The sequence below is a fragment of the Miniopterus natalensis genome, chromosome 6 (assembly GCF_054644295.1).
Source record: "Miniopterus natalensis isolate mMinNat1 chromosome 6, mMinNat1.hap1, whole genome shotgun sequence".
Taxonomy (NCBI): domain Eukaryota; kingdom Metazoa; phylum Chordata; class Mammalia; order Chiroptera; family Miniopteridae; genus Miniopterus; species Miniopterus natalensis.
This window is the reverse complement of record NC_142086.1, coordinates 45,760,082-45,777,114: the sequence shown is the minus strand read 5'-3', so window position 1 is coordinate 45,777,114 and position 17,033 is coordinate 45,760,082. Positions and strand designations below refer to the sequence as shown.

The 17,033-nt window shown below is 47.6% G+C and overlaps 1 protein-coding gene across 6 annotated transcripts in view; it reads right to left on the bottom strand.

Moving 5' to 3' along the window:
• The window catches only part of KALRN (kalirin RhoGEF kinase), a 573,972-nt gene that overhangs the window by 159,444 nt on the left and 397,495 nt on the right, over positions 1 to 17,033 (bottom strand). For all 6 annotated transcript variants that reach the window (XM_087818187.1, XM_087818188.1, XM_087818189.1 and 3 more), the window contains exons 29-33: positions 15,494 to 15,605; positions 13,664 to 13,854; positions 13,125 to 13,226; positions 11,335 to 11,477; positions 8,269 to 8,371 (exon numbers count right to left, since the gene is read on the bottom strand). In XM_087818187.1, coding sequence (XP_087674313.1) covers positions 8,269 to 8,371; positions 11,335 to 11,477; positions 13,125 to 13,226; positions 13,664 to 13,854; positions 15,494 to 15,605 — 651 coding nt within the window. The remainder of the gene's footprint in view (positions 1 to 8,268; positions 8,372 to 11,334; positions 11,478 to 13,124; positions 13,227 to 13,663; positions 13,855 to 15,493; positions 15,606 to 17,033) is intronic.

The following is a 17,033-nucleotide window of genomic DNA, read 5'->3' as shown; positions in this document are numbered from 1 at the left end:
AGACTGTCTGGGGCAGAATCACACCCCCACCAAGGCCACTATATGAGTCACAAGTACTTGGTATGAAAGAGTCTGTGATAGGCATTAATACTTGAGAAATTATCTTTCATATGTGCCAGCCTTAGAGGCACTAGACTGGGCTATAGAACTACTTTGCTATTTACTTTGGGTCACTATGATTCACCGGTGGCAGGACAGGGTGGTGTGGAGGCAGTCGGAGAAGAGGGTCACAAAAGTGTTCACTTTTTGCTACAAGGATCTGGAATCTGAACTCTCAGGGTTACCTCAAAAGTACTATGCTTATAATCCAATTTAACAGGCAGGAAATTGACTTGGGTTTGATCTTAGGTCTGCCATTAACTGGCTTTGTGACTCTAAGCTAGTCACTTTGTTTCTTTTAAACAGGACGAAGGCAGAGGGCTAGATGATTTTTCAGTTTCTTTTCTTCCCAAAGCTTCTGTTTCCACATTCCAAACTCACCTGAGTCAAATCTGGCCTCTCTGGCCACCCAGCAGCTATCACACATAGATTTCATCTACTGGCGAACCACCTGCAGTTTCCTTATTTCTGTAACAGATACTTGTGCAAAGCTGCCACCAGAGACAGAGATTCTGTGCAAAAGCAATGCACACACCCATGCAGTGCTCTGAGCATCGTGAGCCTGAGGGCACTGAGGTTTTCCTCCCGCTGCCTGTGTGCAGCAAACTACTCACTGGCTGCTTTACTTTATGAAACTTAATTGCTTTTTCAGATGATTGGTAACTTTAAAGGTACGACTTTCAAGGGAGGTATTCAAGCTATGGAGTATAAATCAAAATATTAAGTAATGTGGTCATGGGAGATTGTGCCCTGTCTTTCACACCCTTTGTTGGTGGGCAACTTCTGGAAGCCGGTCCTTTGAGCAACCTTGACCTCAACTCCTCACACTTTATCATTTTGTTCTGAGAAGCCAGCACATTTACTGTGCTGTGTCGCTCAGGAGAGGATGAGGCTGTGCTTCTGGGGAGGTAACAGAACAGCCACAGATAGGAGCCTCTGGTGTCCCAAGAACCAGGGATCCTGTGTGTTTTCTTGCCCACTGCTGCCATCTCTCACTCCTCCAGCCGCTGCCACCACAGATCAAAGTAACAAAGGAACTACACTAGGAAAAAAAGCTATTTTCAAACCTAGTCCTGGACTTGTTCAGAAAACTGAAAAAATAAAATAAAAAATCAAAATTTTGGCTTAATACTTTAAAGTGAAGATGGCGTTATTTCCTACTTGTGACTACCAGAATCAGAAATCACTGAGAAAAATCAGAATGCCTCTAAGATTCGTATAGCAATTCTGGCCCACTGTACAGTCAGGCATGGGGTGCGACTGAGACTCAAGATTATGAGCTTATGAAGTCCAAGTTTAGATTTTAGATATATCTACTCCAAGCCTTGGTAATAGGAAGCACAACTGTATACTCTTTTCAGGTATTTATTTAAGAGTTAGAAAGTGTTTTGTTACGAGGTGGGAGGCAGCATAGATCCCTACTTATAAAGAAATAGTTTATTGGCCCTCAGGCCCCACTGAGACAAAGGAAAGGAAGGAAGTGCTGAGGAAAGTCTCTCCCAGACCCATCACATTTTCTTCAGCTTTTAATATAGTGCATTGAATGGGCTGGATCCCCAGTGGGTGGGTCACCTCCTCAGGCACCCCAGCTAAGGGTAACACACTGTCACAATTACAGTCTGGAGAACCAACCTTCATTGGACCATCTTGATGGTTTTTAAAATTTGTCAAGTGAAAACTATTACCTAGTGTAATAGCTTTTTATTAGCCCCAACACTGCTGAGTCTCCACATTTCCAAATGTTTGGTTTTCTTGTCAGTGGCAAAACCCAGTGATCTGTGGGCCCTTAAAACTCCAGGGAGCACGTTGTCAATGCTCTTGCATGGGAGTGCCCTGCAGTCACCTGGACAGTGACCTACCTCCAGTCTCCTCTGCTTCTGACCCTTTTTCATACAGAATCCCAGGACTCAGAAATCATTGCCCTCACAGTTCAGATGAGGAGACTGAGGCACCAAATGATTACATGATCCACTCAAGGTAAACAAGCGAGGATTGAATCCATGCCTGATTTCAAAACCCATCCCCTTCCTACCACATTCCCCTTTCCTTCCTATGGTAGAAACCTTGCATCCCACTGGATCCCCTTTCCCACCAGGGCACCCATGCCCCAGCTCTTGTGTATGGTGCTTACTAACAGTTGACAGCTGACACAAAAGGCTGGCCCCCTGGTCTCAAGGTGGAGCAAACGCTGGGTGTACTTCATGCTCCAGAGCTCTGGGAGGGATCAGACGGAACAAGACTCTCACTGAAACCACATGTGTGTTTGCCTTCTCTCCTTTCCCACTGGACCGTTTCCCTGCTCCTTTGCCTGAGAGACCCCCCAACCGCCATAAATTACATGCACAGGAACCTCAGTCTCAGACTCTGCTTCCAGGCAATGGGACCCAAGATGCTCTCCTTCCTCCCTTCCCGCACTCTCCCAAGTACCAAATACCCCTATCCTATCCCCAGCATTGTTCTCTGGGGGCTTCCCCCACCCCAATTTATAAGCCCATTTTAATGAAGAGATTCCTTTCCCCCGAGTCATCTGTTCCCCTATCAGCACTAATCTCTACAGGAAAAATAATTTCTTACATCCAATTAAAGTTCTTCCAATTGCAGCATTAGCCCACTTTTTCTTAGAAGAAAAACTGAGTAACCTTTTATCTCTGATGTCATGAGCAGAAGACTAGGGGTGTCATCCTTTCTCTTTCTGGTTGTTTACCTTTCCTCCCTACAAGAAAGGAATCTAGGGGACGGCTTGGCTTTGTTGTATTCATTGCTGTACTCCCAGCAGGGAGAGCTGCACCTGCTATGGAGTAAGCAGGACCTCGGCACAGTGCATGAATAAAGAGAGCTGGAATAGGCCAACACAGGGGCAGGGCCCTTGCCAATGTGCCACTGCAGGGGCCAGGTCCTCCTCCGTGCACCAGTGCAGGGGTTGGATCCTCCTCAGTGCACCAGTGCAGGGGTTAGATCCTCCTCAGTGGACCAGTGCAGGGGCCAGGTCCTCCTCCGTACACCAGTGCAGGGGTTAAGCCCTCCTCAGTGCACCAATGCAGGGTTGTGCCCTCACCAATGCACAAGAGCAGGGGCAGGGCCCTCACCAATGTGCCAGTGCAGAGGCTAGAACCTCTTTGACTATAGCCCTTGCACCCAGTGGCCTGCTATGTGCTCCCAGAGTGCAGGTTTCAGGATCACCAGGTTCTGATAAACCAGGTGGGGCTCTATGGAAATCTATTCCCAGAAGGCTCCTGCAGCCAGGCTGCCTCACCCCTAGTTAGACACATGATGTTACTGCAGTGAGTAACACTCTAGGAATCTGTGACTTTCCCCTTAGTTGAGCCCTCACCATCTCTAAACACAGCCTTCCCTCCCATCAGTAAAACAAAATTTCGGTCATGACCCACTATATTAATTTGACAGTCTAGAGTTTTAAAACAATCACTGAGTTAGATCTTGAAATCACCAGGTTCTTCAGACATTTCCCCGTCCCCCTTAGCTCACTGCCATTATCAGCCCATCTTGCATCTTAGCTCACAGCTTGTTGTTGAAGTTCCTCATTCAAATCATAATCGTGTTCCAGCAGTGCTTCCTCTCTTACAATTTTTGCAGAGACTTGCACCTTTAGGTCATGCTCATGTTAATTTCCCTGTCTTCAGCTAGCCTGGACACGTCCGGAAATTCATAGTGATTTTAGGATGGAGAGTATCCCTACTAGGACGTGTTTGAAATGTGCAATGCAATGAGCATGTATTGGGCATGTCTAGCGTGCCCAGCCTGTGTGGGTAAACACACACAGGTGCCTCACAGTGCAGACGGCCTCTTCTGAATCATCAGTGGGAAATTAGTCAGTGGACATCCAGCATGTTAAACAACAAAGGCACTTCTTCACGACCACCTCATTACTCAGCCTTGCTTGACTAGAGTTCTATAATTCTGGATTTCTCTGAAGTGTGGTTGCAAAGCCCCATCACTTAATAATAAACCTATAGGCAAAGGTCTCTTTACAGTGGAATGCCCAGAATAGTGTGAGCATATGCCCAGGCAGAACAGGAAGGGGCTCAGTCCACTAAGGGACAGCATTAAGCACACCCATTTGCCTTTAGGGAAATAACACTTCTGCATGGGACAGGTGCGAGGTAGAACCTAACCACACAGACCCAGGTGAGGAGAGAATAAAAGCGACTTTGGGGGAAGTTATTAATAGCATTTACTGAGGCACCCATGTTGGCTTCGTCAGTGTTTCAGTGTTGGCTTCAATGCAAAATGAAGAATATTAGACTAATTCCTCATCAAGGGAGTATTTATAACTTAAGTAAACAAAGCAAGCCCAGCTCTCCTGCTACAGAGAAAAGTGGGAAAGTTTCCCTTCTAAAAAGTCAGACAAGGAAGGTTCCGAGTGCTAAAACCTGGGTGAGAAATTAGGCATTGGTCTTCTGTCCTCAATCTTGTATTTTTAGCAAGAATTTGGATAAAGCCACAGGTGGTATGTTTATCTAATAATGCTAGGAGATGTAGCTGATATACTGGGCAAAATAATTTATATTCAAAACATGCTGGAATACTGGGATGTAATCAAGTAAGAGAAACCTAATAGATATAAAGTAGTCCAACACTCAGCTTACTAAGTCACCTTCCCAACCAAGGCCAGTCCATTGAACCAGGTGTGGGGATTTTATGAGCAATGGCACACCCTTCCTGGACATGGTGCACCATCTCAGGGAGAGCAGGCAGAGTAGCCCTAGACTGAGGAGCCAAATTCACATTAGTTAGATCACATCCATAGTATTACGCACCATTCTGGATGTACTATTTTTACACAGATCATTACATACTGGAGTCAATCCAGAGGGAAACTAGCATATGGAAGGGCCTGAAAATATATTAATATGAAGAACAGCTCGAGAAACTGAGGGCTTCCAACCTAAACAGAGGAAGATTAAAAGACAACTGTCTTCACATATAGAAAGCCTTATGGGTTACCACTGGTCAAAAGTGGTACAATTTGAGGATTAAAATGAATACCTGATATTAATGGGTTATAACCCATTAAATAATAAAATAACCCATGAGCCAGTGCTAAGCACAAATATCTAAGCCTTAGATTATAAGGGCAAACAAATGGAAAGAGGAGTAAGGTTATTCTGTGTACAGACAGGCAAAATGAAGCTACACCTCTTTAGGTCTAGTATGGAAAAGAACCTGCTGACAGTTAACAGAAGATGAACCCAGAGGTCAGGACTCTGCTCAAAAGCTTTCAGAGATCCTCACAGTCTGCTAAATAATTGGGTGCTCTTATTCCTAGCACCTAAACTTTTGTTTCCCCTGTAATAAGGGTGGGGAATTAACCTTTACTGGATGTTTAATAAAGGTTAATGTGTGTTACTGAATCTTCCCAACGCCTCAGTGAGATGGGCGCTATCTTCGTTGTACAGGCAGGGACATTAACACGCAGTAATTCATGCAACGTGACAGAGAGCAAGCGCCAGAGCCAGGAGCTGAACCCAGGCGTGAAACACCGCCCTCCCCACCACGGCAGGTGCACGCAATGCACGCAGGGTGGTTAGAAAGGTGCCACCCGAACTGGTCTCTCATGGCCCTTCCCTGGTTACCTTTTCCTCCTCTACGCAGCCCAGCAGCCCCATTCTAACTCCTAGAACCCCACTGCTGAAACGGCCTGCTCCCCGCGAGGCGTCGGCCCGCCCTCCCCACAGCTGCCCCCTCTGCCCTCTGCTGAGCAGGGTTTGGTTTACCTGAATCGCCCACTTTGTCATCTTTCTCCAGGGTCTGTTTACCTGACCACTGGGAAACCAATGGAGACCAGTTTCCTGGTCTCCCAGTGCAGTTGGGGGGGAAATGGAAAGATAGTAATTCATGGTTTCTCTGATGAAGGGGAGTGCAGGTCAAGGGCACATGCTGTCTTGTTATCACTCTTCTTTGTTAGAAGGGTGAGAATGTTCTGAATGACAGTGCATGGTCACAGACAGGCCTTCTATTTATTCTGAAAGTGTGGCTTTCTAAGCGGTCTTCCAGGTTAGCATGTGGAACACAAGCTCTTATCATCTCCCGATTTGCCGCCCACGTTTCCCAAGGCTGGGGGTTAATGTTCTTAACAGGCCAGGTTGTATATAAAAATACAATGTTTGCATGTTTGGCTGCCTTCAGGCCGCCTGTTTAAGCTGCTTCTTAATGCTGAAGTTCCCTGAGATCTGGGACTATGTCCCCTCTGTCAATTCACTCCTGTATTTCCTGATCGCCTGTGTGTGCTGTGTGTCGGGGGTACAGCAGTGAAACAGACAGACATAACCGATGCCCTCATCAGGGCTGAACAGCTTGGCTAGAGACACACACGACACGAAAGTTACACAAATAAGGATTTACACTCAACAAACAGCCCACATCTCCACGGCATCCAGCACAGAGCTTGGTACAGAGTGGGTGCGTCTTTATGAACATGTGACCAGCAGTTTTGTAGAAAGTGCAGAGAGACCCATAAACTCAGTTAATCTTAGCGTGGGGAGTTCAACACTTTGACTTTTATAGTGAGGAGAAAACATGAGGGTGAATCAGGAAGATCTGGGTTCCAGTTTTTGCTTTTCCACTAATGACTAGAATTTTCTTGAGCAAACCACTCATTCTTTCTGGGCCTCAGTTTCCTGACTTATAGAATAACATGTAGGCACCAGGATTCCTCATTAACATCAGAGGTATTCTCACTCAGGCTCACTTCCCTTGCCAGAGGACAAGGCAAGGCTGGAGCCCATGGCTGCCTAGGACAAATGGCTCTGTCGAAGGGGTCCATGTGAGTCAGGGCTGCCGGGAAGATAGCAGCAGTGGGAAGGGATGAATTCCCTGGACCCTGAAACTAACAGGCTGCGCTTGAACATGGGAAATGCTGAGCTTCACTTACCACCCACTGAGTGTTTAAAAAGCAACACTTGCATTCATAGGATATTCTAGGTTGTGTTTCTAAACAACAGATCAGAGGAGAAAGGAAAGTACAGAAATAGTTTCCTTTGTATGTTTTTACAAGTGGAAAAAAACAATTTTCCATCCACTCTGATAGTCAAAATGGCTCAGTAACTTGAAGGCAGGATGTCAGAATCACCTTGAATGTCCTTGAATACTAGTCTAGAGTGTGACTGAGCACCGTGATTTTAGGAGGTTTGGGGACATAGTCCTTTTTTCCCAGTAAGAAAAACAATTAGGAGAAATCCTAATGAATGGAGATCATCTTTTTAAAAAAATACCCATAACTTAGAAAATGAAAATGAAGCAGGGACACAGCCTGTTGCCTGAGGCTGAAGGACTAAGCCAAAATACTCGGTCTAGGTAAACTAGGGCCAAGTAGTCTTTGCAAATCCATCCCTTCCTTAATTAAATCACTAATATGCAGCAAAGGGTCACCTCACACTCTTCCGACCTTGAGGTAAGCAAGTGGGAGTAGGGTCAGAGACAAACCTTGCCGTGGCCCTGCTGCAAATTCAGACAGCTGAATTCTTCCCCGACTGAGTCTGGGCTACAGTTTCCTTTCTTCTGCTTTCCATGAGAGCGCCTAACTTTTGTTTACTTGCTCCCAAGTATAAGAGAGCAAGTGGCCAGGCTTCCTCACAAGACTACCACACCCCTACATGCTGCTTCACACGCCACCTCCCGGTCCTCCACCTCTCGGGACTGAGCCCTAATATCTAGCTAGAGGAAGGCATCATTCCCATGGGACCCCCTTTAGCTAGAGGGCTCCCACCAACCAGCATTTCTGTGGTGATTTCCCAAATCATTGGTCTTGGACTAACTTTGAGATGAGCCCATTCAAATCATAAATATGAGCCAATCATAGCCACTAAGGTCTCAGGAAACTATGGCAGCCTCAGCTCCCTGAGTCCTAGCCTCTCTGAAGGCAGAGCAGCCCAAGTAGCCAGGTGAGGCATCTCAGAAGGAGGGGAGATCCAGAGACTCTCACTCCTCACCCTCACCACTTCTGCTGAAATCTCACAACACGAGAGGTCCAGCTGACCGCCCTACTCTCTGTCCCCTCAGACAAGATCTCTGTGTGACATACCTCCTTTAGCCCTACGAACAGACCACCGGCTCCTGCGGTCAGCCTCCACAGTGGGAGAAATCCTTTGGGGGTAACTCTCCAGGGGTGGTTAGCCAACAAGACGTCTTAGGGGAAGGTTGGGGTCCTACCTTGTCACTGTCCACTGTGTTCTGAGAGGTTCTGGAGGCAATGGAGATGGTATCTGGCTGGCTGCTCCCATCCCCCTGGCTGTCAACATCCTCTACTCCATCCCTGCAGGAAGAAGAGAAAAAACACAGGGGTGGGGGTGGGGGGAACCACTGTGGGTATAGAGCACACAGGATTTCCAGCTGGGCTGGCAGAGCAGAGCCTTGGCACTTTCTAGCAGGGATTTGTCTAAAATTATCCTACTGAAGGGAGCAGCCTGTGTGATTTTTCAATGATATAACTGCTTGTACTTAGTAAACACATAACCATACTCTGTTGATAACTGAACACAAATGACTCCTTCTCCCAAACTCTACTGGGCGATGGTGCAGAGGGGGAACTATTTGTTCATTTCTACCAGGAAAGGGTCTACAGTAGGCACTAGGGAGAGGTACATCCTACTTAGGACCCAGGTTTCTATCCAGCCGACTGGGTCACCTCCAACAATCCCAAAGCTCAGGGTATTCACATAGTTTTCCTGCATCCTGCAACAGGATGGGGGTTGGTTTTTAGTTGGCCTATAGAGAAAACAGAACTGATAAGACACTGTTTTGACTTGTGTTTCATCTGCTCCAGAAACTGGAGTGGGATCTTTTCTCCAGAGGAGATTATCTTTGGGAAGATCCTGATGTTGGACCCTCAACTCCTGGGTAGGAGGAGTTTACTGCCTTCATTTTTGGTGGGTCATGTTGATTTCATGCTTATTTATGATGACTCCTTATAAACACAGAAGGCCAAGGCATCTTCTCAGAGATAGGAGAACAGCCACAGATTCCATGGCAGCTTTCCAGAGAGCTGTGCTCTTCCCATCTGATAAGATGGTGTCCTAAGTGCACTCCTGGTACCTGTACCCCTTCCTGGTCCCCTGGACCATATAGCTGCCCCACATGTCCCACATGCTCCCTCAACTCTTTAGCTTTAGAACTGTGTCCCAATCCTGCACTGAACCCACAGCCAGGGCCACAGGGATTAGGTGCCTGGGAACTGGCGACGGCTAAATGGTTTGTGTCTGAAAAAAATTGGAGGAGATATGGGCCAAGGGTTGGAGAGGTTAGCACAGGGAATGAATGACAGCTCTTCCATGGAGGGTTTTATGAAAGTCATAGCCCTGATGCTGCTTATGGAGATGTTATGGCTTTAGGGGGAAGGGGAATTCATTCTCTGAGAATGTTACCGTAATATGGGCAAAACACCCATATATTGAAGCTGCCTTGCAGTCTAAACAATGACAACTGCGAGTGCATGTGAACATGTGTGAGTGCATGTGGGCACACATGTGATGCACATGTATATACATGGTGTCCATTAGTCATAAAAACTGTTGTCTCCTGCCCAGAATATTTCTAAGTCGACTGTTCTTTTACCACTCCTTGTGGGCTTGGAAAATGCCAACATATTTTAATAATATAAGCCACACATTTGTAGGAAGGAAAATCTGCTGTAAAAAAGAAATTATGGGATGCATGTTGAAACCAAAAATAAAGGCCTTTCAGATCATCTGTTGTTGTAGATATCTGGCCACTGCTCCCACCACTTGTGGGGAGCCCATCCAGGAGTGTGGGCAGCATTCCCCAAGCCAATCCACTCCTCCGTAAACTCTGTCCCCACATCCAGGAAGCCAGGCTAATAAAACTGCAGACTGCCTGGCTATTCTCTAGAGAGGATGCTGAGGTTTCTCATGGTCTCACCACAGAGCAATGACAGAGAAAAGGTGGACGCATTTCCAAGATAGGCCCACCCACGCTCTAGAGATGCTCGAACTCTGCTAATGTAGGAAGAGGGGCTCTTTCACGGTCACCCTAGCCAACCTCATCTGAATATGCTTTCCCACCGTGGTCCTAGACATTCGGATCTTTATGGCCGTTTCCATTCTATCTCCTTATTAAAATAGGGCCTTCTTGCAGCAGATCTGTCTCTAGTGTTTAAGTCTATCCCTTACTGAACTCTGGACATAGGTAACTGAAATCAAAATAATCCTTCCTCCAACACAGTCATAATTTGTCCTTCTGCCACAGAGAGGTGACCATATCCGGGCCATGCAGGTCTTGGGACTTTTGCCGCGTGGAGGTCTCTCTCTCTCTAGCTTAGTCACTCCCTCCTTTTGGCTACCACCTCCCTCTGGGCTAATGCTGCTACTCCCGAGGCCCCGCAGTGGCACTCCAGCTGTGTGTCCTGGTTGGCGCCAAAGGGTCAAGTGAATCTTCTTCATTTACTCCATTCATGAACAGGGGAGGAGAGGAGAGCTGTTACCATCAGATCTCTGGTTTTTGTTTTGTCTTCTCCCTCACCCCAAATTGACATGAAGTTCTTATATGCTTTCTTTTAAAGTGCCCTCCAAAAGAGTCCTTGTAGATGATTATCACATGGGGACTTGAGAAAGAAATACTTAAGAAGTCACACATTGGTTTAAGGGAAGCTGGGACTGTGAATGGCCCAGAGAGATGAAGGTACAGAAACTAAGGTCTCTTCTGCACGATCACATTGTTTTCCTTGGATGAATAAAGGTGATGACTTGGGGGTGTGGCAGTAAGAGCTGCAGTGATAACCCCATCATTCCAACCCCCATGCATTACAGCACACGAAGCCCTCTTACTATCTAATAAGCCCAGAGCTCCCCACTCACAGCCCACCTCCCACCTAAAAGTCTTCCCTAGACATGCCACTCTAGTGCTCATTTACTATCCCCACTTCCCACTGGTTCCTTTGTCTCTCTCTGTCATGTGTGAGACATGACTGTTAGATGGTTCTGGAGGGAATGGGCTCATTTCACTTCCTTTATCTTCTTGTAGCACCTGGTAGAATGTCTGTCAAATAGGAGGCGCTCAATAAGCCTGCTGAACTGAACTAACAGTCACTAGTAAGATGCTTAAAGAGAAGGTAACCCGTCTTAGGGAGAGCTCGGTGGGGCTTCCTGGAGAGGGGTGCCACCTACAGAGCACGCTGCCCAGGGGAGGCAAAGGTTCACCTCTCTCCTGCCCCTGGAAGCATGTGAGGCAGGACTTGGGGGGTGGGGGAGAGATGCCGGTTACCTCTTACTATTGTTCCTCTGTTTGGCTGGTGTTTTGGGGAGCTGGATTGGCTCCTTTAAAGCTCCTTTCAGGTGAATGATCCTCTCTTGAATCACCTCTCGTATGTTCTTGATCCACTCCTGCTTGGTTTCGATGTTGGAGGCCTGGAGTGCCACAGGGAGAAGGAGTCAGAACCCATCTCCCTCCCTTCCACCCAAACAACTCTCAATCTCCTCTTGCCCATTACGTTTAAGAGACTGAACGTTTGAGGAGCTTATTTCCATTTTATACTCAGGACTCTTCAATCCCAGGGACATGCTGCTTGAACTCTTAAAGCAGGGCTACGGCCCTGAGATGCAATGGAGACTGGTATAGGGTGATTTTCAAGTATTTATAACCCATAAGGTGTTCACCAATACTGCTATCTGCCCTGGGGCTGGAGCAGTATCTGTAGGTGCCCCCTGGGCAAGTGATGAACACTTCAGATACTGGATTCTGAGAGGTCTGGGAGCACTGGCAGGGCAGAAAGTGGGCATTTGAAGGCAGCAGCTAATGTGGACAGAGCTCAGGATGTTCAGCACCTAGGATGCCACACAGGCTGTGCCAACTGAAGGTCAGCCCTGAGTTCTTAGCTGGTAACCCTACTCATCAGAGACATTACTCCCAGTCCAGGAACCCCTTTTGTCTTTGTGGAATTTTGTTCAGGTAATTCTGTCTCCCGACAGGTAGCTGTGCTGGCAATTCAGTGATGGTGCTTCCCTGTTAAGCAAAGGGGTGATGGGTGCTCCATTGGCAGGATCTCTTCTCAGTGAGACTAACATTTCTTTTTTCATTTAAAAATATTTTTAAAATCTTTATTGTTGAGAGTGTTACAGATATTCCCCTCATTTCTCTCCCATTGCCCCCCTTCACCCGGTTCCTACCCCACCCCAGGCCTTTACCACACTATTGTCTGGGTCCCTGGGCTACGCATATATGCATATAAGTTCTTTGGTTATCTCTTCCTGACACCCGCCCTCCCCACCCCCCAACCCCCACCCACTTCCCTCTGAGATCCCCCAGTCTGTTCTAGGTTTCCACGTCTCTGGGCCTATTTTATTCATCATTTTATTTTGCTCATTAGATTTCACATATAAGTGAGATCATGTGATATTTGTCTTTCTCTGACTGGCTTATTTTGCTTAGCATGACACTCTCCAGGTCCCTCCATGCTCTCCCAAAGGGTAAGGGATCCTTCCCAAGAGCCCTGACTCGGTTCCCAGGTGCGCGCGCCCTGCAGAGCTGAAAGGACTCCTCCAGGATGTCATCTGGTGAGAGGCCCTTTTCAGTGTAACTCTCAATCAGCATCGTTCCCACACATATAATTTACTAGCGCTAGTTCCTGAAGGACGGGGCCCACGTCTTACACATAGTGTCCCCCACAGCACTGAGCAGAATACCTTATATGTACAAGATGTTCAGGAAAAAATGTTGAATGAATGTAGAGCAAATCAAGGTGCCTTTTGTCAAAGAGTCAACTGTTGTCCTTGACACTTGAAAGGGACACATGGACAGACCGTCCTTAAGTGGGCCCTGCTGAGGAAGCCCAGTGGGCCTCATCCTGCCTTCTTTGCTCTAAGCTCCTACAAGTGCATGGACTTAGGGGACCACTCGTCTTTGAGGTGTTGAGTCTACTTCATGACACAGAATTTGCCTCTCAATCCCCGTGCGATGCTGCCTTTCCCAAGACAGGCCCCAACTGTTAGGTGTCAGGTGCCCATATCCCTCCACCCCCAACCCTGGTGTTGTGCCCAGCAGAGAGCAGTACTTACTTTCAGCACGGTTTTATTGTCTGAGGATGGGGTGCGCCCAGACCACAAGGCGAATTTGCAGGGATCCCCCTCTACGTGCTCGGTCACACCCAGCTCTGAGGTCTGTAGACAGGAAATGCCTGTGAGAGGCGGGGAAGGGGAGGGCAGTGGGGAAACTTAGGGCTGGGGTGGGAAGGGAAAGGCAACAAAGAGGAGAGGACCGAGGAAGGGGCTTCTGTCAATCAAACTGCCAAAGGCTGGACATTCTGTTCATCTACCTGGGATGAAAGGACCCACAGGCTTGCGCCTGATTAGCAGGTAGTAGGGAGGGAAGGTGAAGAGGGAGGAGCTAAAAGCAAACAGGAGGAAGAGCTGTGAACTCTAAAATGCAGAAGTGGGAGTCGAGGGGGGGGAGCTTTCCAAATAGGAGGCACTTCCTTTTGTCCAGGATGGCTCAGGTGTGGCGCTGGGGGAGAGATGAGCCAAGCGTTCAAGATCCCTTCCTACCCAAGGGCTCTATGAAAACCAGGAGCCTAGTCCTACCCCACTGCCCCACCTACCAGTAGCTTGTTCTTGTAAACATATTTCGTGTGTCCTGAAGAGTCTTTGATCTCCTTGCTAAAAACCAAGGAGATCTCAAAGAGGAACAAGTGCCGTTCCCGCCCCTTCCGGATCAGGGACTTGGGGTCCCACACTTGAAAGGCGTCCTGGAGGATCAGCTCCCCCTGCACGTCCAGGTTCTCGTCGAACCCTGAAAAACACCCATTTCCACCCTGCGGAGTTTCTCCAGCGCCACGTTCAGGGTGCTATGATCCACCCCCTCTTGGAGAAAGGCTGTGCTAGCCTCGCGCCCTCAGCTCCCACAGCGCCTTCTCTCTGCTGGTTCCTGGGACGCCTGAGCACATGAGTAGACAACTCTTTAGAACTGTGACCAGACCCCCCTTGCTGCACCAGCTCTCCCACACATAACCAGGGCTAGTGGAACCTCCTGCAAAGCTCCTATGCAACCTCCCCACAGCTCCACTGTCGGTCTGAGACCTCCTATGAGGGCGAACCCACAACTCCTTCCCTGACATCTCCCACTGACCTTGACTGGAGCTCAGAGTGGGGCTGAGGATGCGCACTGCCTGACCAAGTGCCCTTGACCCCATTTTACTTGGCATGGCTCTAGTTCTCAGAGTCCATTCCTAGGACTACTTCCTTTGATTGTTCTTGTACATGGTGGGGCATAAACCTTCAAAAGTTTATATTTATACCACTTTACATCTTTAACAGAGATTCGGAAACTTGACTGTGCATATGAATCACCCAGAGGTTGTGAGAACACAGATTCCTGCCCACCCCTCACCCCGCAAGAGGGTGGGCTTCAGTAGGTATGGGGTGGAGTCCATGACTTTGCACTTCCTACAAGCTCACAGGTGGTGATGCTGCTGGTCCACAGACCGTACTTGGAGTAGCTAGATCCAGAGTACAGGTCAGGGAAAGGCTAGAGGAGAAGGGTGCACCCAGGGGCTTCCTTGCTAAAGGTGACCCAGAAGTATTGAGACCAGCCAAGTGTTTTAGATGGGGGGTGGAGGTGATGGGGGAGAAAGAGCCCATAAGAGAAAAAAGAGCCCACAGGTTTACACATTTACAACAAAGTACACTTATCTCCCTCCATACCTGTTTGCAGCCCCAACCTGGAGGAGTCGACTCATCTCAGAACTTCCACCCCAATGTGGTTGCTCTGCCCATCTGTTTTGCGGTGTTAAGAGCACTTTATTGGAGTCTCACTCTACCAGGTTTCTGAGTCCCAAGACAAGACATGGTTCCAGTGGACTGAATGTACTTCAGTGAAGTCCTACCAGGTTTACCTGGCTGGACTTTCTCACCTGCTAGGAATGGCATAAGGGTAGTTGCACACGAGTGTGAATGTACTTAATGCCATTTAATGGTGCACTTAAAATTCAGGTTATGTATGTTTTACTACAATAAAAAAGAAGGGCATTGGGCTGAGGATGGTGTGCATGTGTTCATGCCTGCAGGATTTCTGCGTATTCTGCTGACAAATACAATGCAATTGCTTTGCAGATGGAAAGGACTGCTGTGGGTCAGGGCTGTGGCACATCTGTAATAACGATGAAGGACTTCGTTGCCTGGACCTCACAGGCAACAAGTAGTCCACATACCTGAAACGGCTCAGGCCTGGTCCTACCTGGAGGTGGGTGCTAGCTGAGCTGGACCCTGTGGAGCTCCTCACGCACCACCCAAGGACCTATGTAACAACTTGCCATTGCTGCTCTCCCCCAGCCTTGGCCCTGCCTGACTCCAGGCCACTTCCCTCCTATGATACAGCTCTCTGGTCTTAAGAAAGGAGGAGGCTCCCCCAGGGAGGCTGAGAGGACAGCTACCTTCCAGCATGCTGACATGCATGGCGTCATTGGCTTTCTTTGGGACACTGAGCATCACCTCCAGGCCATCCTTGAGCTCCCCTTTCCCTTCTTCACAGCAAGTTAAAAGTTCCTGGGGAAAAAGTCCAAGCACAATTAGAACCATTTCCTCCAGCTTCCCCACCTTCCCACCACCTAACCCATCAAGGCAATTACACGCCAGCTTCATTCCCTACAATGGTTCCCTCTAAGCTATAAGAAAAGTGGGGTGCAGTGGGGTGGGATTATCTCCAAGGAAATCAACCACAATTTCTTCCCCCAACTGAGCTTCCTCAGCTCAATCTCATCCAAACTAACTCAATTCAATCCAACTCCCAAATGGCTGACACTATGTCAGCAACTAGGATATTCTCTGTCACTTGACTGCCCTCCTGGAAAAGGGAATAGCCCTTGCAAAGCACATTAACAGAGGTGCAGTACTGTGGGATCATGAAGAGAGGACAAGGGTGTGCATGTGCTAAGGATGCCCAGCATTCATTCATCACTGCACTTTTATGTATACACCTCTACTGCCTGAATGCTGACTTCCACCATACTGGGAGCAGTCTGGGGTACAGACATTACAGGCTTATGTCATTTCAGAGTTAGAGAAGATTTTTGGATTCTATGGCTCAGGAGTTCCTAACCTGGGGTGGACAGATGGGATTCTGGACTAGTCCTTTCATTGTCAGATGAGGAAACTGTGATTAAAAGGTCTAGAAATTTTCCCCAAGTTACAGAACTCATTGGAGGTAATGCAGGGGCTTGAATCCAGGTCTCTTAAATCCAAGTCGAATAGTCCAACCCTGTCTCCTCCATGTCCTTCACCACACTGAGACTTCAGAAGCATGCCCTCTCTTTTACTTCCTCATTGGAAACTAGGCCATTTCCATCTCCATAAAAGATATATGGTATCTGGGTGATGGAGGAAAGATAATTTCTAACCATCTTAGGAATCATAAAGACAATATGGAATGATTTTGACCAAATCAGAAAAATGCTGGCTTTCATTATTCCTATCAGGGTTATTGTATCTTGTTCACTTTGAAACTGGGAAGAAAACAGTTAAGCAACAGATATGTAATCCATGCTCTCTTCTTAGGGGATTTGGGTGGGGAGGATGGGTGGATGGGTGGGAATGCACTTCCAGGAAAGAAAGAAGTTAACCAGATCAAGCTTTGTAAACATGTGAATGACAGACCTTCTAGCAAATAAACGAATGATACTTGCTAAGGAATGCTTTTAGTAGAACAAATACGGCCTGCCTATCCAGGATGTCTTACGGTAAACACACCTGGAATCTGGGACTCTATGGGCATGGCTCCCTGGAAAGTATCATGTAAGCTATGCAACTATTTAAGCAAAAAGTGAGTATGCTTCATGACCAAAATGGCTCTCTTCAGGGTAGGTGATATGATATATCATTTAGAAACCTTGTATGTTAATCGGGGCCACGACACATCCCGATTCTGCAAGAAGGGACTTGGAGCTGTTGGCAGTCCTGGATTTCTGTTTTACCTCT